Source organism: Thermobia domestica, chromosome 1 (assembly GCF_964235325.1).
Source record: "Thermobia domestica chromosome 1, izTheDome1.hap1.1, whole genome shotgun sequence".
In the NCBI taxonomy this organism is placed as follows: Eukaryota; Metazoa; Arthropoda; class Insecta; order Zygentoma; family Lepismatidae; genus Thermobia; species Thermobia domestica.
Genome location: NC_137454.1, coordinates 69,316,872 through 69,342,413, shown reverse-complemented (window position 1 = coordinate 69,342,413; position 25,542 = coordinate 69,316,872). Strand labels below are relative to the sequence as shown.

The following is a 25,542-nucleotide window of genomic DNA, read 5'->3' as shown; positions in this document are numbered from 1 at the left end:
TATTTATGCATGTTTGCTCCCTCTCTTTTCGAAGCAGTGTTTCTTTGATATTGCTTCCAATTCCGGCAGGTTTTACCAAGGGGGAAAGAGTCCTTACTCATTCCAGGCATTCAAACTAGGGACTGGACTACTTGCTTCCAACATTCTGTCCCCCATGTATCCCGGTCTGAATCAATTGCCTAAAGCCCATAAAACATTCAAATTCAAATATAGATGTTGTTCATCAGTGTCGACACCGAAATATTTCTCAATCAACGGTAGGGGTGTTTGGTATCCTCAATCTGTCTCCCTCTTATTAGCGGAGAAATACTCTATATTCGGTAGTAATTTTTATTTTAAAAAAAGTGCTGTTTAATGTATCGCATAGGAAACTAATTTTAATATACCCTAGTAGTATAGAAACGCACCATACGGTACCTTACCAAATAAACATCCTATGCCAAGGATGCAAACATTAACAATAATAATAGAAAAAACACACTAATAAACATTTTAAAGACATTCTTTCATTAATCAAGTCGCACTTAAAAGTAAAAAACAATTTTGGTTATGCATGACTTAAAAAAATGAGATGCGCTCTAATATAGGCTTACATACAGTTACTTTATAAATTCTTAAAATGACGCGCCCCATTCTTTTTATTTAGGCTTCCATAAATAAAATTATTTTTAACTTTTTAGTGCGAATTGATTAACAAAAGAATGTCTTTAAAAGGTGCTTTATCATTTTTTTTTTTTATTCGTTGGACACATTTTCCAAATCCTAAAGTGATATGCAACCAGGGAAATAAGGGCTGGTTAAAGGCTAGTATTTATTTTAGGATAAAATAGTTGAAAATAAAAACATATTAAAATTTGCTTTTAAAATAAATAGATATATTGCAAAGTATGAAAGTAAAAATGAAATATTGTATTGTCGCCGGACTTACGTCGCTCTGTGACAGTTCTTAGTTCTATGACGTCAGGAAATAAGTTCAATGTATACGAACACTTATTCAATGTATGAAACAAACACCTGTTACGTCCTTGTACACTCATCTCCAAAATGATTGTCGCATATCTATAACTGTCTTCATGTAAGAATATAATATAATACTGATTTTGCTGGGTACTTTTAATACTGATACTATGTGTATAATCGGGAAATGTATATATGGTAAATTTCATAGGAAAATATTTATAAATACGAAAATTAGAATGAGTAAATCATAATGTTGCTAAATGGACACGAAAGTTTTATTTTCGTTTTATTGTTCTTATTTACTCCTCTTTTGACATGAAATTTGCAATTTGCATACATGTCTCTGCCGATTGTACACATACTAACATTATAAGAAATACCGGGTGAATTCGTTATCAAATTATATTACTACAACAACATATTTATAGACATGCGACAATAATTTTGGACATGAGTGTACCTTCCTGAAGTAGGTGACATCTTTTATTTCTATTGTTAATGAAGTGGTCTATTTCCCCAAATAAAAACCAATACCAAGCAGGGCATATGCTCCCTCCTGTCCTTCTAAGCCGGTACCCAAGGCTAAATGTAACATTGCGCCCCTTTCCTGTTGTAATAGGAAAAATTCAGGATGATACTGGTATCGATCCCAGGACCATTCGAATGTGAAGGCGAGACAGAGGGTAAATCTGGTGATCATATTTTGAAAAGAAAATAAAGAAATGGATTCCACTAAAAAAAGAGTCACATTGCCAATACATTTCAGATCTTTGTCTGGGTTTTCTGCCTTTCAATTCCAAGTTTTTTTTAAACTACGAAGGCCCAAAATAAATTAGAATATCGACTCTCCCGTTTTTTTTTTAAATATTTGCATGGTTCTTCATTTTATATCAGACTCTTCCTGCACTATTCCCGCGTTATTTACCATAGGTAGAATCCTTTGAGAAAGAGACAGGCGACAAGTGCTTCAGTTCTCTATGGTATGTTTGTGACCGTTGTAGATATTTGAGTGGCTGACGGCTGATATTATGTTGGTCCCTCTTACAATATCTCTGTATTTATTTTTTCTTCAGTTCTGTTTCTCTTTTAGCCAAAAGAAAGGAATTTCACTCCTCTGTCCCATTTACATCCGTAACCATCCCCTTCTGCGCTGTCCAACTTTGACCACATGCAGGGGAAAACGAAGGAAAAGGAGGGGTGCCATTTGCTTTGACGGCATTTCAGCAACAACCCCATCTGTTGCCAAAATAAGGAAACACTTTGCACTGCGATATCTCCGATTTGTCAAGGTCACTTGACTCCCGCCGACTCTTAAGCTTTAACGGTTTTAATTCGCTACTGTTTCTGTTAAGACAGAGAGTTTGTGCATTGTACTTAAAGTTACAGTCTTCTTAGTGCGATACAATTCAGAGACATTTTGTATACTTTGGTTTCCAAGTTCGGAAGCAATGGAAAGCAAAATGAAGAAAAGGCCTCATAGCAGACCAACGTGGAAAAGTGTGAAACGAGGCTTATTTGGCACTTCAAGTGAAATGAGTGAAGTGCAGTTATCCACGTACACTGACGTTATGCGACATTATCATTGGTTTCGAAGTGGTTTAAGTAGTGACGAAAGTGTAACTAAATTACCAGTGACTGACATTTTAAACTAGTTGGACAAAGAGTTGTACATATTTGGCGTAAAGCAAGCATTCCTGTGGGTTTCAGAAAAGAGAGTTTTTGACATGCTGAAAACATTTTATAATAAGTGTCGCACCAAGGAAAAACATTTCAGTCGACAAGGACAAGAAGCAACACTTCGTGCAGGTTTTGTTGCACACGCGGAAAAGTCTCTTTTTGATATTGCGTCTTGCAAATATAAAACCGCCGAAGAATGCAACTGTGAGAGGACACGCAAGATTCCAAAACGAGAATTCAAGTTTCTTTTGGACCAGAGAACATCACGGAAAACAAGCATTGGTAACATTGACGTCCGAACAAGCAAATCTCTGTCAAAAATGTTTTCCCGTAAAGTGAGCAGATTTAAGAGGCAGACAACCAAGAAAGACGCTGGAAGTGTTGAAGCAAGTCCATCAACTAGTGGGATTAGACATAGGCACAGGTCAAAGATACTGGCGTCGTCAGGGGAATCCAACAAAGCTGTTGAACCAGGAAGCACGTCGGAAACATAGCCTAAAGCGCATCTGTCTTCAAAATACAGTGGAGGCAGCATTTAGAACTGGGGCTTCAGCAAACAAGTTGCTTTGATCGTTTCTGCCGTACTTCAGGACGCGAGACTCATAACGCCAGAGGACAAAAATCTTATTGTAGACAGATCTAAGGTACGAAGAGGAAAAGATAAACTGGGTGAGAAGATCCAGAAAGAAAAGGCTCACCTAGGCCGGGCGATTACAAGTATCTACTTCGACGGAAAAAATAATGCAACTCTTGTGCAAGAAAAATTAACGGCAAACTAAGAAGACGAGAGGTTACAGAAAAGCATATCACAATTCTATCGGAGCCCGGTTCAGAATACTTGAGTCATGCCACACCTAAGTCAGGCACTGGCAAGGATATTGCCGACTCTATAGCAAGGATATTGTCGACTCTATAGGATATTGGAGCTTTTAGAGAAGAACCAGTACGACGTGTCAAGTCTTGAAGCAGTCGGCAGCGATGGTGAAGCCACGAACACAGGACGGGATAACGGCGTGATAAGTCAAATACAAAGATCACTAGGAAAGGAACTGCAGCATCTCATTTGCCTTCTTCATACCAACGAGTTGCCATTCCGACACCTGCTTACCAAATTGGATGGTGGGACGACCGGACCCAACGCTTTTTCCGGTCCCATCGGAAAGAAATTAAAGGATTGTGAACGTTCACCGATCGTCTCCTTTACACCCATTCCCGTTGAATGGGTGTCTGAAATGGAAAAACCAGATGGTTTAAGCAGCGACCAGAATTATCTCTTTGAAATCTATAAGGCTGTTGCTACAGGAATATGTACTACCGATCTAGCAAACAGAAAACCAGAACCATTATCACATTCACGATGGCTTACATTGGCCTGTAGGATGCTTCGCCACTACATCAGTACTGATAAACCTGGTTCAAGTTTGTGTCTGTCTACTTTGCCAGTACATTGTTAAAGTATACGCTCCCGTCTGGTTTTCAATACGGCGAAATCTTTCGTGCGAAATGGACGCCATGCATCTGTTTAGCATAGTTAAGCTATCACATTTTCTGCCAGAAAATCTACAACACATAGTTCATTCTGTTCTACAAACAAACGGATACTACGCTCATCATGAAAACCTGCTGATAGCGATGGCAGCAGATGAAAATCCGCATATTCGAACGTTAGGCTGGAGAAGGATAAAAAAAGTGTCGCAACCAGAAGACGCCCACGTGACTTCATTGTTTCGAAATTAAACTTTACAGCTGAAAATTACTACGACATGATTAATTAGCCTAAATGTCTAACAGAGCCGCCAATCATACGAAACATAACGGATCAGCAGCTTGAAGAAAACATCCGAACTTCAGCTACTCGAACAACAATATTCCCTTGCCATAGTCAAGCTGTGGAACGCACAGTGAAGCTGGTGTCCGAGGCAGAGTCGAAAAAGTGCTGCCAGAACGCAAGAGATATCTACGTTAGAGCCAAACTGAAGTCTAGAACAAGAATGCCCCGCTTCGAGACCAAGAAGAACTACGTGACCTAAGGTCAAATGTCAACGTATGCTTACTGGGTGGGTGGAACTCGATGTGCTACCACCTCCCCGTGGTGAGTTCTGGGTTATTTTGCGTACAGAGCAAAATAAGCGAAGAATCGCACAAAGAAAATCGTGTTATATCAAGGGCTATGCCTATAATCATCGTTAAAGTGGCATTCCAAACAAAATCTGGACATTAATTCCAACAACTAAGCTAATATGGTTGTACTTTGACTCATAAACATTTTAAAATTATTTACTGGCATTGCTACAAGTTTTGTTTAATAAAATAATTGTATTATAGCCATCAGGTAACTCTAAAAACGACCACAAGTAGCTTTCCTGTCATTGGTGTTGTGCCTGTTGCCTAACCAAACACTTAAAAAACTTGTCCGTTGGGGCAGGGTAAGGGGTTGTCCAAAAATTTAAAAAAAAAAAAAAAAATCAGTAAGGTCGGTGCCACTAATGGCACCTTTTTCGCACTAGCCGTCATCGAATTTCCAACAAAAGTGCAAAACGCTCCACCCTAATATGGAAGGTTGTGCCACGCTAACAGAAATGCCCGGAGGTTCATGGTGATTATGGCAAAAAAAAAAAAAAAAAAAAGAGTCAAGATAAATATGTTACTTGTATATCAATTACAATAAATTCTTATCCTATCATTTTCTTTTGTAAACATAAAACAAATGATGCTATACAATAACCGTGCCAATTGTTGAGATGAAACGGATACTTACGTATATCCTTCTGTATTTTTCATTATAACATTAGCAAGACGACATAGTGTAATTAATGACATATAACCCAAAATGATTATTAACTCTTAAACTTTAGTTAAACTATAATACTCGTAGTATTCAAAGATAAGACACAAATCAATCAGTAAATGAGATTGTGCTTAACAAAGTGATATGCTGGAAGGGCAATTCTCATGTGTAGTTTTCGAGGAAGACCAATTTTTATGGCACTGTAAAGTATGGTTTATGCCAATAGTAATTGACAGTTCCTTCCCAATAATAATAATAATAATAATAATAATAATAATAATAATAATAATAATAATAATAATAATAATAATAATAATAATAATAATAATAATAATAATAATAATAATTTATTCTATTGGAACAGATTGTTTATTTATTTAGTGTACCGGGTCAAGTCAAAATGATGGACCCGATTTCAGAAATTTATTCTGTGAAATCTATTAAGCATATGTTATTCCGAGACATGCACTTCGAAAGGTTAATTTGCAAAGTTAGTTTCCACACAGTGTTTGCACTTTCTACCGCTAAGACTCAGCAGCGAGCAGCTAAGGAAAATAGCATTCACTGGAGGACACAGATTTTTTTCGTGTACTTGATTATAATGTAAACAAGTCTGTAATTAGTATGCAACGATACTTCTGTATCAAATATCGGAGAGATTCACGTACAGGGACGGCCATTCGTAAGTGGTATGAACATTTCAGAAATTCGGACCGTGCATCACAGCAGCAATTTTTGATATTGACCGTAACATGCACAAAAAAGTTGACAGGAGATCGACTATCGGCTTGATGTGTGCCGTATTACGCGAAATGCTCACATAGAACACTTCTAATATGTTTGAAGAAAACTGTGTCAGTTTAACTTTCTTAACACGTGTCTCAGAATCAGTGCTTAAAGTGACATCAGATGAGGTGATAGTATGGAACAAATATGAGCACTTAAAGCAGTAATTTTGACAGAACCCTAAATAGCATTTCTACTTCTGACATTTTTGCACCATTTTCGAAAAATCTAGAGAGAGAGAGAGTGAGGACTAATATGTAAATGTTTTCGCTCCCCACTATCATCAGCCTAACAGAAATAAATATTTTAGTATTCACTTAATATTGTTTCCCAGTGGCGTAACTAAAGGCTTGGGGCCTCCCCGCGGACAGCGTGGACTGGGGTCCCTTCTCTACGTCCTATTTCACGATTTGGGGGGCCCTTGATGGCTTGGGCCCTCCCGCAGTGTGGGGTCTGCGGGGCCCTTATTTACGCACTGTTGTTTTCCGTTGTGTTTCATTGTATTGTACTGTATTCCATTCCATTCAATAACGTGGAAACTTTAAATATTGCTAATCATCACATATTCGGTAAATAATTACCAGCACATAATACAAAACCAGTGAAAAGATAAATATTTTGTGCAGCCAGTTTACGATTTAAAAACAAGAAAATTCTGTCAGCACAAAATGTAAAATTCTTATACTTTCTACATAAATGTGGACCTCTAAAAATATATAAAACATATTGTACCTAGGCCTCCTTTAGAACACGCTTAGAATATTAAACTATTTTTACCATCTGGTTTCTGAACCTTAAGTTACAGTATCCACCACAGTTTCTTATAAGTGGAGGGTACTGGAAAGTGAAGGGTACACAGTTCAACCTGTGCCCGCATCACTTTCTACAATTCTTCCAGTTTCTTATAAGGTCCATCTTCCTTCTTTTTTCGTTGTTGACATCTTCCGTAGTCTGCACTGCGCATTTCTTTTCGTAACCAAGACTTAACATGCGGCTCAGGATTAAACATATGTACAGAGTACATTTTTCTACACGCAAATTATAATCTAAATCAATTAATTTTACCGGTATGCCATACCGACCGATTTTCTAACTTTCGGATGCATAACCGGCTCATACTGGCTCACTTTAAGCACTGCTTAGAGCAGCGTTTCCCAACCGGTGTGCCGTGAATGGGCCGCTGGTGTGCCGCGAGGAATCGAAACAAAATTGTTAATTTTATAGCAATCAAGTTGTCAAACGTAAGGGAAAATGTATATTTGTATTTCATATTACTATGAACCTCTACTATGAATCTAGTTTCATACCTGGTTACTGTTCTATACATTTCTAATGTTGAAAAAAGTATTTGTTATAATTGTTATGACCATTATTGCTTCTTTATTGTTGCAGACTATATCGTAACTTGAAAATTTAAAATATCATTCGATCCTTTCGACAAATTACCTACATTTGTGTTTTGAAAGTAAAAGAGATTTGTTTGTTCGTTCGTCATTTAGTGATCTTCCTTCTTAGTAAAAGGTTGGATACAGTTTTTAAAAAGAAAGCGTACTTTTAGAAACCTGAGTCCAATATTTCATTGCAATTGTTTTCTATTTTTAAATTAGAATGAAAAATAAGCATAATGATTTAATACGGGGAAAAATCAGTGATCGAGCTTTCTTCTTTGTGAGAAGATCAATAATCACAGAAAAAAATATCACTGTGTTTTATATTTACAAATAATATCTATAAGTGTGCCGCGAGAATCCAAGTAACATCCGTAGTGTGCCGCAAGTTGAAAAAAGTTGGGAAACGCTGGCTTAGAGTCAGAATAGCATATGTTCATTAGATTTCACAGAGTAGATTTCTAAAATCGGGTTCATCATTTTCACTTGCCTTGTATTTGTAATGTTAACTAGCAGATTGAATTTTGTTGTTTGTCGTTTAACGGACTCCTAAACGACAAACAGTGTGACGTACGGTACATATTGTTTGTAAACTGATTTCCTTGTCTCCTTCAGAACTTCAGGTATGGCAATGAGACTAAAGCAACTATTTTGCCAACAATTCAGCTTAAAAACTAAACTAAACTAAATATTCCATGAAAAGTGAACTACTCATTAAGAAGTTCTCTTCTTAATAATAGGAACTCTTCTCTTGTTCTTGTTCTTATATAAGTAATTGAATATGATTTGTTTTCGTCATTTCCAGAGGCAAGAAAATCTAGAAACTGAGCTTAAGAATTAATCTCACTTTAGACATATTAGAAAAATACATAAATAAATTGACAGATAAGTTTAATACCTCTGAATACGAAGTGCGAAAACGGCAGATACCTCCCCTACATTGCGTACCATTAATACTTTAGTGGTAGAAATTTTCACTGGACTGTTCTGCATCTCGATGTGGTCAGGGAAATCGAGCAGTGGTCTAGGACCAAAAGCTGCAATTGAAATAAATATGTGTGTTACTTGTAAAATTGTTACCTTAATTGAGAACTGAAATAGACTATTTGACATCTTTTTTAAAAGTTTTCTGAGTTTTAACCTCTACATCCTTTCTTCCTCTATCATCTGAGGACAGTCTATTAGAGCTCAAAAAGTTCTTATCGTAGTAGTGTTTTTTGTTACATTTTTGGAGCAAAGCTCCTCTTTACTTGACTTACGTCAGACATTTGTTTATCCAAATACTCCTCCGAAATACCTGAACCGTTCTTCAGCAAATTTGGCAACGTGATTCGAGATCGCGCGCTGATTGTCGCAAGGGGTTCCGACCGGACATACTATTGAGGAATAGTCACCGAAAACTGCATCTCCAAGATGGCCGAACCGTTCTTCACCAAACTTGACGTAGTGATTCAAGAGCGTGTGCTGAGTGTCGTAAGGGTCGCATGTCTCGATCGGACATATTATTGAGGAATAATCACCGAAAACTGCATCTCCGAGATGCCTGAACCGTTCTCACCAAATTTGGCAATGTGATTCGAGATCGCGCGCTGATTGTCGTAAGAGGTTCCGACCGGACATACCACTGAGGAATAATCACCGAAAAACGGGATGCCCATAGACTTAACCTTGGAAAAGTATTTTCCGCGCGAATTCTCATTGTAAAGAATGGAAAACAGGATTTTCCCCATTAGAAATAGAGTGAAGCCCTCTTCGTTCTGTTCTGCGAACACAATTTTTCAATGGCTCAGTGGTAGAGCGTTCACTTCTGGTGCGTAGGGTCCTTGGTTCGATCTCAACTTGCACCAAGTGAGCTTTATGGTGGACAAACACCGTGTGCGTAGTTTTTCTCGGGGTTCTCCCGTTTCCTACCACTTTCTTCATTTTACCATTTTATTCGTTTCTCACCATCACCGTCTCCATTAGCCTAGCCGGCTTAAGCGTGGGGCGTAAAACTTAAAGATTTCATTTTATTTCATTTATACACTTTTTCGGTCATGCTTTTTGATTGTATTCTAAATTCAACTATTTGCATGCCGTATTCGTTCACGAAAACAATCGATGCACTAAAAAATTCTATGAATAATCAATATATCGCTTCGCTCCAAATTTGCAATTAATGCATTCCTAGTTTAATTATTTAGTTTAACAATGTAAGTGCTTTATAATTTGATCCTCATATGTTATAACATAATTATCAGACGTTTCCTTCTTCTTAATTAGACCAAGGAGATCCACATTGCAGATTCAAAAAGTGTTGAAAAAAAGATGTTATATCGATTAGAGATATTTGTCAGAGATCAACCCACATTTACCTGCTTGTATTGTACGTATTCACTTATTCTTAATACACCAAATACATTGAAGTTAGAATTCTAGTGTGATAATAATATATCACACTCAAATTATAGTATACGAAAATTCATTTGACCTTATTGAAAGAAAAAAATCCAGTTCGTATACCTGAAGATATTTACGGCTTCTTACGATAAAAGTAATGGTAAAGCATTTTAATTCATGCTTAACAGACATTTCTTATAAAACCGTTTTAGTACATTATATTAGCTTCTTAAACCGAGAGAAGATGCATAGATTTTTACAATACTAGAAGTCATATGTGCTGTTTCTGACTATGTCCTTTCCTTCTATAAGTCATTTGGAAACTTTTCAAAATGATGTACAAAATATTGATTCACCTCTCGAAAATTGTGTTATTTTTCAACATACTTTCCCTTAATACTAAGCCATTTGATCTAATCATACTCCCGAAAGAATTTTGCCACCGTGAAAAACAGATTCCTTCAGAGTTGTAAAATATTCTTCTGCTGTTGCTAAGAGTTCTTGATCAAAAGAAAAGAAAAAATGGTTCACGAAGGCATTGAAAAGAAGTGGAGTTAAATATGGTAAATAAAGCAGATGTGATATACATTAACCAGAGGCGGCTCTGTAATTTAGACACAAAAGCCATGTAACTTCACAATTAATATGATGAAAAATAATTAAGAAAGCTATATAGACATTTATTCCTGTATCAGAGGTTTGCACGGGTCAGAATTTTTAGCCCGGATCCGGCCCAGCCCGTGAATTTATGATGTTAGAGCCAACCCAAGTTCGAAATATGTTTTAGTCTTTAGGCTCGAGCCCGGCCAGAACCGGTGCACAGCGGGGCGAAAACGCAAAAAGCTGGTCAAAAGTAAAAAAACGAAAGTTAGTAATATAGGAATTTTTTATGTAGTTGGCTAGAGTGATGTTAGAAGGGCCCAAATCCATAAATAGAATAGGGTTTTTACTTTATTCCGACTACCTGAGCCACTCTTAAATAGACCCTTCAGCAGGTCAAATGCGTAGAGAAGAATAGAAGAATTGTGAAGCGTCCGTTGAAACGGTTGTAACTTTCGAACGCGTTCATAGTTTTTAAATCTGTAAAGTTTTCCTATATCGTACTGGTAAGTAGAATAAGTGCATGAAGAGAAAAATAAATAATAATGATGTAATAATTTATAATTTGAATCGCAAGTCAGGCAAAATTTTCACATTGTTTATATATTTTATTAACTTAAAGCGTTGAAAACATTATGTGCACCCTTGTGCACCACGTTCATATTTTGTAGAATGGTAGTCTGAATATTAATTAATGTTGTCGACAAAAACGTAGCTGCCAAAACGTGCCAATTACGAAGCGTGTTGATGTTAATTATTGTTCATTTAATGTTACAGTGACAAGCCGTTGCAGTTATCATAACCGAATCAAATACCAATAATTTGTATCATTTAAGTAATAATACATTTCTAATAAATAAGAACGTAAGTAACAAGTAATTGTTCATCAAAATATATGAAAAAAGTGAATGTTGTTAAAGAAACATTGTGAAAATTACGAAGTATGTTGACATTCTTTTTATTCCGCCATTTTTTTTAACTTTATTTGCAGAATCGTAATCAGCAATCTCAATAACCCCTTTATCGCCACTTTTGAGAACATTTCTACGACTTTTTCGACTTTTGCAAATTTTATTCCGCCATTTTGGATCCGCCATTTTGTTTTTTTCAACTTTAGTTGCAGAATCATAATAAGCAGCCTTAATAACCCCTTAATACTAAATTTCATTCAATTTGAATATAGTTATCATATTTTGGCCAGCTTTTTGCGTTTTCGCCCCACTGTGCGGTGTGGTAATCAAATGAGCCCGAAATAAGCCCGAAAAAAATAAACTTAAGGCTAAAGTTTGCAGTTTAAAATCTTATATGATTCAGAGAGAATAACGAAATAAAAGTTATCGTTTACACTTACTAACCACATGAATTCTCTAAAGATGGTCATTTATATAAATTCCGTCTCCCTTAGCCTCGGTCCATAATCCTGGGATTTAAACTAAATATTTAATTCCATTTCATTTATATAAATTCTCGTGAAATGGAAACATGAATATTGGAAATATTTAAAACAGAATGCCAATGTGTGCAAAATTCTTATGCAAATGGATGTGTACTGAACTCACTCAGACAATCCTCAAAGCAGTTTTCCTTTTTTGTCACGCTCACCATATCTTCAATTTTCCTTTCACTTGAACTGTTAAAGTGGGGAATAGGTATAATTGTTGCTATTCGGTTTCGGCAACGTTTGATTCCTCTTTCTACAAGTGAGAATGCGAATGCTATATTTTTTGTGGAGAATTTGTGAACGAAATGTTTCCGATATCAGCAAAGGTTTTCTCTCTACTACATAGCTTTTCTCTGGATGCACAATGATCGATTTTTAGTGTGAGCGTCTCAAGTTACAAATTTAGATGTGCTTTAAAAGTTCTCCAGAAGGAATGATCAAATAAATATTGTTGTACAGTATATTTACAAAGCGAGGCCCGAAAAGGCTCGAGAAATATGGGTGTATATTTAAAAATTTACGACCCGAATCCGGCCCGAGCCCAAAGTGATCTATGCTTTGTAGATCCGAGCCCGTGCAGAACTCTATCCTGTATACGAATGCGGAACGACAAAGAGAAAATTTAGTTATTTTAAAATTGAACTTTCAATCCTAATTGATGTCTGAGAGATTTGGCAACATAGTGTAAGTCACGATGGTTGATGTTACTCTCTATTCACGTGTTTGGCTTGACTTTTCTACCGATCGCCTGCCTCACAGTACGATTCTTAAGACTCTTTTCCGGCAATATTTGTATCTAACATCAGAATTTAAAGAATGCTTTCAAAGTAAAACATTATTGGAGGCCCCACAGCTAGGAAATGATTTTGCAACACGAGGTGGATCGAAAATCAATTTCACTGCCATTGCCGACGTGACCTTTTCTCCTATTGTAGAACTCTAGATTCGCCACTGACATGAACTTACTGTTTGTGGCCCGTACAGTAATGAGCATTGTTATCCGGCATATATAGCTTTCTCTGAAGCTGGAAAATCGGCATGTTTCCATTGTTTCGATTCTGAAGTGTAACAGTGTCCCATGTTCTGTCCAAAGATGGAGTAGATCAGTAGGCCGTGAGTCAAATGGGTCAAGATTTGTGTGGATAAGTGGGTCAACAGGACGTGACCCACTGCGACTCATCACCCACTGTGACCCACTCTGCTCAGTGCATTATAGTCAGCATCTTCTGAACACTGGTGAATTTGTCTACGATTTACTTTTAAGGCCTCCATTTTTCTTCCTGTCTGATTTGTTTCTATTTACTTACCTGAGATGAGTATATATAAGGAAAACAAAAACTTCAGGTACTTTTCAATTTAGATATTTGCAATTGTAATGGTAGCAATAGAACTTACTACTTGGCTTTTGAGAGACAGCCGAATTTTACACTTTTTTCCTTTACGTTGGCCTATTTTACCTTGATTTGAGACTTTTAAATTTCATCCTATTTTCCGCTGAAAAGTATCAATCAAAAAGGAAATAATTATGCAAGTATCTGCAATTCAACAAGAAAATAATTATACATGATAATTAAATTGAAATTCATCGTAATATGGTCCATGACAAACACGTTACTATTCTATATCGTGAAGGCCAGATCCATCGGTATTATAACAGAGTGGTGTTTGGATGACTGACCATAGAAATTCAAACTCTGATTAGTGGTTTTACAGCCTTGTTTTATTACAAGTGTAAACTCTTTATTTAGTTGAGAAGAGGGCGTGCATCATGGGTCAGAGTTCATGATGATGGGTTTTAGTGGGTTAGATAGGGTCATAGTGTGTGATGGGTTGGAGTGGGTCACAGTAGGTCATGGTGGGTGATGGTCAGAGTTGGTCACGGTGGGTAGTGGAACAGTGGGTCAAGTTTTCATTGATCCACGCCATCTCTGGTTCTGCCAGTAGTTATGAATCGTTAAATAAAATTACTTGAATATTCGTCGTATTTGAATATTCATGACTAAATTATTCTTAAAGATTTGCATCCTGATTCGTTTTTAGTCAAGTGTCAATAATTGAGGCACTCATCTTGCAGATAGTTTTTCAAGCATAATACTTCGGTTAAAACGTGAAATACTCCTGTCAAGCTAAAATACCTGAAGCTTCTGCAATATCATTTACCTTTAATTGCTGATACTGGAGTATTATATTGTGCATTTTTTCAATAATGTATGCTGTAGTGACAGATTTTGGACATCCGTTTTAAGAATCATTTTCCATGCTTTTACGAAAGCGTCAGGTATCCAATACTTCCACCGGAATCGAACCCGGATCGATCGAAATGCCTTACCGATTACGCCACAGTGTCAGTAATTCTAACTAAATGATATACTAGATGATGAAGTCAGTTACTGTTATGATTTCAATTATGTAACTTATTTATTATTTTGTTGGCTTATCAATAAGTCTTGAAAATTAAATGACAAGATCAGATGTAAATGCTACATTCTTATTCAAAACTTGTTTATGGAAAAGTCATTCTAAACTTTTAAGGACGTTTTCAGAAGATGGGTAACAATAGTGCGTTAGTGTGGTATTTCCTTGTTCACCATTTGACTAGCGCTGTAAAGCTTTAGCGATAGTGTTTTTATATGCGTGTGCTCAGCAGGCTCAATGGAGACTTAGTTAACATTTTTGCTGCCTCGGGCCATTATAAAAATGCTCTCCCCTCGAAATCAAAGAATATCAGCGTAGAAAAATTGAGACACTCAGGGACGGCTCTATGATATTTTATACCCTAGGTGAAAAACATGTCTGCGCCCCTATAATCTCCTCCCCCGAACCAAAACCAAAATGAAGCCTCGTCACCTCTGACATTTTCACCACATCATCACATTGTTACCATTTGTTTAAGCATTAAATAAAATAAAACTTAATTCCAATGCCTCTCTCTATGATAGGCTATTAATAAGTAATCTATAAGCCAATTATTTTTTAAAAAACTTATTGCTGTTGCATTTTAAATGAAATTTTAGTAATATAACCACAGGGCAACAGGAAATTAAAGTTTCATTGTAATGTAAAGCATGCCGATGTCCATTGTAAATATAAAACAAAAAAGGTAAAGATGTAGACCTGTAGCCAGCCCAAAAAAGTAGGGGGGGCCCGATCCAACCATATTATAGTTCATCACCATATTATAGTTATTTTGCCAGCTTACCGTGAAAACTTTAGAGGGGGCCAGCCAAAATTTAGGGGGGCCCGGCACCCCCCCTAGACCCCCCCCTGGATACTTGCCTGTAAAGATGAAGTTTCTTAATTCATTTTTAGTTAATTTGAACTTGGTAATTATTCTGTCAAAAGCTGAGTAGCTTAAAAAAAATGTCCACGTCAGTTATTATCTGATTATATAAATTTTGTGTTCTGTGAAAGAAGGACCTTTGAATAATCAACAGTCTAAAGCGGGAAAGGTGGAACAAGTGGGTATTTAGTGCTATATGGGTAGGAATGTGAAGCGATAATTCTTGAAGTAGAGCTTCAAACCGTAAGTTTCCATTGACTACCTTATGTAGAAACTTTAGGTCAGTGACATTTCTGCGAGCATCCAGAGTCAGATATTCAGATAATGCAGATCTTCTTTAGTCATAGAAGGAACAGTGGGAACACGGAAAAGTAGTATAGCCAGATAGATGTTCCCACGCTCCATATAGATGAGCAGTAATCGATTTTGAGTGATCCCACTTTTCATTAACTTCCTTTTCCTAAATATGTAGGACGCTAGCGCATGCACGTTTTGGCTAATGTTGATAAACCGAACGTTAAAAAAATACCAACCATTCCGCCCCTAAATATTTCCGCCCCATGCAGCCGCCTAGTTTGTCCTTATGGACGGGCGAGCCCTGGAGACACTGGCTGATCATTACACTAAACTGATAAAATATGTAAAGCAAAATAATAATAATATAAGTTTCTCAAAACAAGGAAACAGTCATAAACTACTTGCGCTGGCGGCTGGGTGATAAGCTTTAGAAGTTGTGGGTAATTCTGGAAGTGAATCAATAATGGAAAGGATTTGAAATCATGATCAAAGAACACGATGTCAACCATGGATTAAGAGAAATAATGAATATTAATCCATAATTTAAGTGTTAATTACCTCTTTCAAGCCAAACAATTCTTGTTACTTGGATTTTCACAAATGTTAAAATCCTATGTCATATTTCTATCCTCATGCACTATAAATTTATGAAATTCTCTCAAGAAACTTGTGAAAAAAAGTTGGTTCGAGAAATTTGCCGCCCCGGGCCATGGCCCATGCGTAAATATGGCCCTGAGTTCAACTGTCCCTAACCCCAGCATAGAGAGTGTTATCCTTCTTTATTTGATCCCTTAAACGACCCATAACACTTTTTTGTCATAAAAGTACATCATATTTTTCAAAATCAATGATTACACAATAAAATTAATAGTCGAACTAACTTATGAAACTCTACCACAAATACACGGATAATCTGATGGAAACGATATGAATAACAGCACGCAATGCATTGGATCGTATACAAAATGGTAACAGGAGGAATCTAGTGTTTTTTTTTTTTTAACTCAAGCAAGGATTTTCTCATGCGCCTCATTCTGAATGATTGTAATGTGTTCAAATTTCAAGGGTCTCGCAGCGAGATTCGAGCGCGGAGTCCCGGATTCGATTCCCGGTGGGAGAATACTGAAATTTGTAAGCATTATGGTAATTTGAATTCTAGCTTGAACTGTAGGTTCACGTCTCAAACAGACATGATGAGGAAAAGAGACAATAAACTCCAATCAACCAATCAATCATTCTGAATCAAAATGACCATTCATAGGTATTCTCCTTATTCTAGTATTAGGCGTGGGTGCATTAGGGTCCCATTTACTAGATTTCTGTGCTATGTTATTCACAGAATTGGCTATTTTCTCTCGTATTCTTCTGGAATTTGAAGCTTAATTAAAAAAAAAAAAAAAAGATACTCATCCCTGTTGTTCTGTATGTTGCGAAACATGGTCGCTTACTCTGAGGGAAGAAAGTATTTGAGGACAAGATGCTGAGACTAATATTCGGACCCAAGAGGAACAGGAATGGGGAATGGTGGAAACTTCATAACGAGAAACTACATAATGTATACCGTTTAGCAAACATTGTTGGGGTAATTAAGTCTAGGAGTCTCAGGTGGGCAGGTCATGTAGCCAGGATGGAAGAAAGTAGGAACGATCTCAAAATTTTAACTGGAAGTCCAATCAGAAAACAACCATTCGAAAGACCCAGCCGCAGATTGGAGGACAATATTAAGATGGATCTCGCAGAAAAGGAATACAAAGTAGAAAGGATCCAGTTGGCTAAGGATAAAGTCAATGGAGAACTTTTGTGAACCTGGCATTGAACCTGGACCCGGTGGTGACATTGTGGCGTATGGTTTCCATAGGCCATAGAGTCAGTTAGCTAGTTAGTTCCTAAGCTACAGTTTTATAGCTTCCGATACGTAGTGCATTCCTGCAACGTCAGCTTATGTGTACTTAATGCTGAGAAAGATGATGATAAATTGCCAACAATACATCGAACATTTCGTATGTATATTGTGCAGTAGCTTTGTACTGCCCTTTTCAAACCCAAGCAGCTTTCTCTCTCTCTTTTGCTAACTATTTCAACATCGAATGCCCAGGGTATATCCCAATTGCTTTCTTATACCTTACGAACTGTTGAACCTGCTGGGTGTGCTCCGCTGACCCTATGCACTAGTTTCTAATTATTTCTGTCTACATAGTGTTTAACTAGAAAGTTACATTATGAGAACAAATATGCGTATACGTAAGTTTAATATTTACCAATAATTGGTATAGAGAAATACTCATGCGTTTCTTCGTTGATGATACATTTAATTTCGTGTTGATAGTCTTTTCTCTCCTCTGGTTTGAAGCTGACTTCGAGACTCACAGATACGCCAGCACTCAACTTCACAAGAGGTGTAGAGGTGTATTTGATACTGAAGTATGGGGACGCTTCAAACTCAAATTTCACCGTTCTCAAATACTGAAATTAAAATATACTCTTAAATTAATTCACATTATCTAAAACTATAAGCATTCCTCAGAATAATTTCAAAAGAATTAATTTTTAGTTTAAATTTTTTGAATTAATTACTTAACATAATCTATAGATAAATACAACCCGCATCTTTCGTTTTCTGTCAATCAGCACTATCTAAAATATTAACGTCATTCTTATATTTCAATCGTTTAAAATGACTTATTGTATTTCAAGAAGGGGAGAGGTAGAACAACGCAGTCCCTTCTTAGTGAACCAGTATGCAGGTATCTTTCGAACTGTATCTTACAAAAGTCCTATTACAATTTGAATAATCTATCTTGTTTTTGTAATTTCAACATCAAATCGCTGCTTCTGTTGAATATATACTGCAACATATTGTTTCTAACGGATTTTAATGGTAAAAGAGATGTTTCTGCTTGTATATAAACCTGGTTAAATGTATTAGACTGATTTTTAATTATTATTTATTTATTAATTTTACAAAGTTCATCAGAATAATCCAAAGAAATTATTTTACCTAGACGTGGTTTGTCCCTCATTTATGTTATTTTAGAAATATATTTGTCGTTTTACCGTTGATAATGAATACCATATGTGGTCGAAATATATTAGAAATCACAATCCCGAACCATGGAATAGTAATCATTTCATCCTTGAACGTAATTTTTCTCACCTGAATTAAAATTATTCAGTGATACATATCTACGGTTGATTATGATTAAAAAAACATCAGTACAATAAGCTTTATTCCTTTGTTGAAAATATTGAATTGTTTTGATTCAGTTTTTGGATACCAAAAAAGAACTGAAATATTTATTTGGCTATTAGCTTATATAATAGCTTAGGTTAGTGAACAAAAAAATTTAAAATATTATTTGCATTTGAAGAAGATTTCATATTATATACTTTTATTTATTTTTATTCATTTTTCAAAAGTTATTGATTTTTTTAATTTCTGTATTTTTTGAAGTTAGTTTGATTTAATATTATACCGAAAATTAGTATATGCATAAAAGACGAACGAACTTAAAGAATGAGACCCGGGTTCGATTCCCGGCGGGAGCTCATGTGGTTCGGATTCCACTTTAATCAGTAGGTCCACGTCTCATATAGCCTTGCTGCTGAAAGGGACGCTAAACTAAAATCAACTCAACTCAACTTAAAGAATATATTTTTATTTTTATTTCTTTTTACTTTCATCTACTTCCTTGATGAATGATCTTTTTAAATCAAACTCGAAGTCAATCAAAACATGAAATTCCTCCAATAGAATACGTAAGTAATCAAAACAAGAAATTCCTTCAATAGATCGAAATTCCTTCAAGTATCTATAAATATGTAGCACACATGATGCAAAGTATAGCTTAGCTTCTGTATATTAAAGTAGTGAAAATAAAAGTAATCATGTGTTTAAAATGTTATTTAGTATGGGTAATATTTACATAATAGTATAAAGAGTACTTACAAACTCTGTATTTTGAATGTTCAATGGCACCCTATAAATTGTTCCTGGTTTAAAATTTTGAAATACAATAATCGGAGGTGAAGGTCTGAAAGGAAATTTCCAATTTGGATCAATGCCTTGTGGGGTACCTCTATATACAGCGTCTACCAGAAGAGCCAACCTTTGTTCTGTTGTCATTTCCATCTCTTTCATGAAAACTGAAGGCGTGATCTAAATACGAAAGAAAATGTTAGTTTTTGTGTCTTATATACATTACTATCTAATAGTTTCACTGCTAATAAATCACTTAAATCTGCTAATAAAGCTAAAATCTGAAATGGTGGAAAATCTTAAATGGTGGAACAACCAACAAAAAGAGCGATTTTGATTGTGTGAAGGTTGGGGACGAAATTATTAAAAGTTCTAAATTGATTGCAGATGTCTTCAACAATTATTTTCTAAATAACGTACAATTACCTAACCCCACACAAGCGAGTCATGATGACTCGATGAAACTCTCAATTCGCTCACATACTTTTTTTATAATTCCAGCGACAGTAGAGGAGTTACGGAAAAAACTGAGTAGGATGTCAAACTCATGATTTTCAGGTTTTGATGAAGTTCCCGTGACTGTTATTAAATTTTGCTTTCCTCTTATTGTTGATCGTGTCTGTTATTTAGCAAACTTATCTCTTGGAATAGGATATTTTCTACCAGTGTTAAAAATGGCAAACTTAATTTCTTTCCGTAAAAAGGACAGTATAGGCTATATGATACAAGAAATTATCGCCCAGTCTCCATTCTCTCCACGTTTCCAAAAATTTTTGAATATGTGATGAAGTCGCTACTCTGCAATTTTTTGCAGTCGTGTAATTTACTATCACCATCACAACATGGCTTCCAAAATAATGAAAGTATTGAAACAGTCTTGTTTGATTTCATGTCTAACACGGCTTTTGAATTTAAAAAACAGTAAGTATATTGTTGGCCTATTCATCGACTTATTCAAAGCTTTTGATACCATTGATCATGCTTTTCTTTTAAGTAAGTTGTATGCTTATGGTATTAGAGGTGTAGTTTACAATTGGTTTCATTTCTATTTATCCAATAGAAAACAAGTGGTACAGATATCAAAATTTGTCGCAGATGGGGTTCAAACAATTTGTTCTTCTTTATCAAGTAATCAAAGATGCTCCCAAGGTTCCATTTTGGGTCCTATTCTTTTCCTGTTGTATATATAAATGATTTGTTAGAATATATGTATCCAGCAAAATTTATTCTGTACGCTGATGACATCAGTATGATTATATCAAGAAAATCAATAGAAGAAATTGAGAGGAAATCTGTCATTTTAATCAACAAATTGGTAACGGTTAACAGCGAACACATTAATTATAAATCTTGAAAAATCGATTCTCTTACATTTTCGTTTTCCAGGGAAACCGTGTATAACAAATAGAATAAAACTATGTATTCATTGCCTCCAATATTCTTGGAGAACAGAGCCTTTAGGTGTAACCAGGGTGGAAAAAAATCATGATTTTTTTCAAAAAAATCATTTTTGTTGATTTTTTTTATTTAAATCGATTTTTTTTTATTTAAATCAAATATTTTTCTTCGTATAATATAGGTCGCGAACTGAAGAAAAAACATTAGAAATTAGTATTAAATGTTAATTATGCCATTTAAGTGAAAGTATTGGGTTTTAATTTTGAATTAATTCCCAATCGTTAACCTATTTCAATTCCAAACAATGTTACTTAAGCATTAAGGAAAAAAGTACAGCAATGTACATCAACATGACACTTTTCTTTTCACGAAAGTTACTGACACTTGGCAGGGGCATATTTTTTAACAATTGGAACTAGCTAGCAGCATGAAATACATATAAAGCACATAAATTTCGCCTAAAATTAACTCACTAACTCTATGACCTATGGAACCCGGAGGTTCAATGCCATGTTCACAAAAGCTCTCCTGACTTCTATCCTTAGTCAACTGAATCCAGTTTCTGTTTTGTATTCTTATTTCTGCGAGATCCATCTTAATATTGTCCTCCCATCTGCGCCTAGGTCTTCCTAATGGTCGTTTTCCGATTGGACTTCCAGTTAAAACTTTGAAAGCATTCCTACTTTCTTCCATTCTCCGCTACATGTCCTGTCCACCTGAGCCTCCAAATTTTGATGACCCTAACAATGTTTGGTGAACGGTATAAATTATGCAGTTCGTTATGAAGTTTTCGCCATTCCTCATTTCCATTTTTTTTTCTCCGAATATTTGTTTTAGGATTTTATTCTCAATTACTTTCAGTCTGCGTTCTTCCCTCAGCGTAAGCGACCATGTTTCACAACCATACAGCACAACAGGCTTAATTATCGTATTATATATTTTAAAGCTTCAAATTCCTCGACACAATTCGCGACGATAAGAGATTTTGAACTGAATAATAACACGAATTCCCTGCTTTTAGTCGATATTTAATTTCTTCGTGATTATCGTTTTCTGATCCTATATATTAGCCGATGACATTACTTTCTTTGTCTTTATACGATGAGCTTTTGTAAGTCAAAAATTTTCTGCAGGAATTCCAAAATAAAAAAAAAATCAAGATGATCAGTTCCAGTAGAAGAAACACTTGTGATTGTTAAAAATATGCTTTATGTGACGTGGAAAACAGTTCAAATGCGAGTTGTTCGAGCATTTAAGACATATATACAGTGAAACCTCTCTAAAGCGGACAGCCGTGGGGAATCAAAAATTGTCCGCTATAGAGAGGTGTCCGTCTTAGAGAGGTTTCGATATTTTCTTACGTAAATTAGTAAATAAGGTGATATGTAATTACAAACTATTGAAGGTAATTTATCAAACCGTTCTATGACTATGGCCATGGCGACATCTGCGGATTCTCCACAAATCGCTTTGAAGGATATTTTGTGTCTAATCCGAAACTTCTCTAACCACTTGTTCGAGACCTTGAAATCTGAAACATTCATTTCTGTTGCTACCTCCAAATTCTTAGCTTTTAGTATCGACCCTAACACAGGATTTTTTTTTTTCATTCCGCACTCTATAAAAACATTCACTTGCACACCAACTTTGTTCAAAGCAATGAGACACTATTTTCATTGTCATTTTCACACCACAACTTTATTAACTTGTCTTGGTTTTATATTATCTCAGGTGCTTGTGTTTTACCGATACAAAAATTTTCAGCTATCCTTCGCACACCTCAGTATTCTTCGACAATTCTATCAATTCGATTTTAACATTAGCGCTTCTCGTGGCATTTTGAAAGCTCACAACAACTTACACCTTATTGCTTATTCGATGCAGAATGACTTAAAAAGATTTCCGTCTACAAATAGAGGCACTAAGACAATATGCGAATACGCGGACAAAAAATACCAAACGTCTTCTGCTTGATTCCAGCGGAACAATAGAATGACGTGTCATCCCAAATGGCAGGCAACTGTCAATCACTTTTGATTCTAAAACAGTTGGGTGGGAGTGAAATGCAAGCAAAGGATATGAGGGTGTTGTAAAACAAAGACGCTTCATCTGAGTTTCTGAACAGCCAGTTGACGAGGAAAAATGTTATTACAATGTTTCCTTGGTGATACATGTATGCATTTCTGAAAATGTATTTTTTCAGTACTTTTCAACTTGCTTCTAGAGAAAGTGTCCGTAATATGGAGGTAAATAATACCTATAAGAGACAGAAAAGACTGACCGTGTCCATACTAGAGAGTGTCCGCTTTAGAGAGGTTTGTCAACATGTTTTTTTTTTCCAATACAGTGTTTGGGGATTACAAAATATGTCCGTTATGAGAGGTGTCCGCTTTACAAAGGTGTCCGTTAATAGAGGTTTCACTGTACATAGCAGGTACGTTTTTATACTTTTCACTTGGCTATTTTATTTCCTCTGACAATTTTTCCTGCACAGGCGCGGCAAATTTTCTGCGATCACGTCGCAGATCGCGGCATGTTCTGCAATGGGGTCAAGTATCCACTTTATCAAAAGTATTATTCGATATTTTAACGAATCCAAAATTTGTCGTATTACGATCCCGAGGAACTTCTATGTATTTAGTACATAAATTTCGCCCAAAATTTTAAAATCAATTTTTATTTTTTGTTTCGGAGAGGGGATCGGACCCCTCTAAATACGCCCCTATTATCTGGAAACAAACAAATAGACGTGGACACAAAAGAGTTTACATCGTAAATATCCATGGTGATTTCTCCGTTGGAATATAATTTTTTTTTAAACCCTGTGTTACAAAGAAGAAAGCAGGGTTCACCCGTAACCCGTTCAAACGGGATTTTCCCTGATCGTTCTCTACATGATATTCGTTTTCATGCTGTGCTTACATACATTTGAGTCTCATTGTATTATGATTATTATCTTCCATAATCGAAATAACAGAAGAGAAACGGGATTTTACTTACTTTCACTTTAAATTAATTCATTTCGGAATTTGATTTAAATCAACGATTTTTATTTAAAAAATCAAGTGATTTAAATCTTGATTAAAATCGTGATTTAAATCAGACTGATTTAAATCAATCCACCCTGGGTGTAACCATAAGTGACGATCTCTCATGGTTTGCTCACATCTCCACTTTAAACAAGAAGCTAAGTAGCTTGTGTTTTGCCTTATATAAACTTCAAGGCACGGTGTCGAGAGAAGCACTTCTTAGCTTTTACTACGCCAAGCTTAATTCACTAATTAGCTTCGGAATAATACACTGGGGAATTGCTGAAAATAGTTTAAGCACTTTCGGATTGCAAAAGAAAGCGATTAGAATAAATTTCGGATTACCCACAAAGTCGTCATGTAAAAAGATTTTCATAGAACCAAAACTTTGTACACTTCCCAGCTTATACATTTATAAATCTATTCTTTTTACTGTGAAAAACTTTTAACAAGCATCTTTTTACTTTTAACAAAAATGTTCATACGCACAATACAAAACAAGACAGTGACATGTTAATGATGCATTAAAAAATATGTTAATATAAGCAAAACTGTGTATATGAATTGTGTTAGGTTGTATAACAAATTTCCTATGTACTTAAAGAATATGACATGTTACCACTTTTCATAAGAAGTTATTTAACCTACTTGGTATAAACTGCTATTACATTATTAAGGAATATTTAAATAATTCATTAAATGAAGAAATGACAACAGAAACTTCACCTCAGTACATGCCAGTTGTGGTAAATGGTTTCCTAATTAATATACAAGTGGTCATGTTTATATACTTAATAATATCTTCTATTTTATTGTTTTATATTTTAGGAAGATGCGTAAGTGTATTATGCTGCCAATATGTCTTGAGCCGTGGCAAAAATGCGAACTAAAGCTCACACCCTCGACACACCCACGCGTTGAGCCAATAAGGGTTGAGCTGTTGCTGAGCGAGAGAACCTTGTAGTCGTCTACGCTATTGCCAGATTTAAGAACAAGAAACTATCGTATAGAATTCGCACGTTCTGCACTGACGGCAAGATTCGCGTTCCGAAGTGCGGCAACATTGCTCTACGGATGACGAAAGAGAGTGGAATTCCTTCAGCCGATAGCAGCGCTTGGAAAGGAAGACTAAGTATCAAGACAATGTGGCATATCATGTATACCTTGTGCTACCTAATAATATTTTGTGTGTTTCATTGACAACTGTAACATGAGAATTTCTCGCGTTTTGTAAGCTAATGAAACAGATAAATTAAATTAAATTGAAGGAGATTCTTAAATCATACCACATTTATTACATTTGAAATACCAAGAATTTCTCATACAAGCTTACAAAATAGAAAATGTTTATTTGAAGTTTTGAGTTAGTGGTTACTTAACCTAATTTAGTAAGTATAATTGATATAATCCTCCTGCTGCAATCACACACACATATATATATATATAACATTTATGAATTATGTAAAAAGAGAAGTTTAATTTTTATATTGTCATAATCAAATTTAAATAATAAGCCAGTAAAGGAAATGTTCTCTCATATTTA

General features: G+C 35.6%; 1 protein-coding gene across 1 annotated transcript in view; it reads right to left on the bottom strand.

Annotated features, from left to right (window-relative positions):
- Window positions 1-25,542, bottom strand: part of LOC145685560 (hydrocephalus-inducing protein homolog) — a 130,170-nt gene that overhangs the window by 91,768 nt on the left and 12,860 nt on the right. Inside the window, exons 3-5 of the mRNA XM_081757973.1 lie at window positions 19,543-19,752; window positions 17,855-18,059; window positions 8,498-8,636 (exon numbers count right to left, since the gene is read on the bottom strand). Coding sequence (XP_081614099.1) covers window positions 8,498-8,636; window positions 17,855-18,059; window positions 19,543-19,752 — 554 coding nt within the window. The remainder of the gene's footprint in view (window positions 1-8,497; window positions 8,637-17,854; window positions 18,060-19,542; window positions 19,753-25,542) is intronic.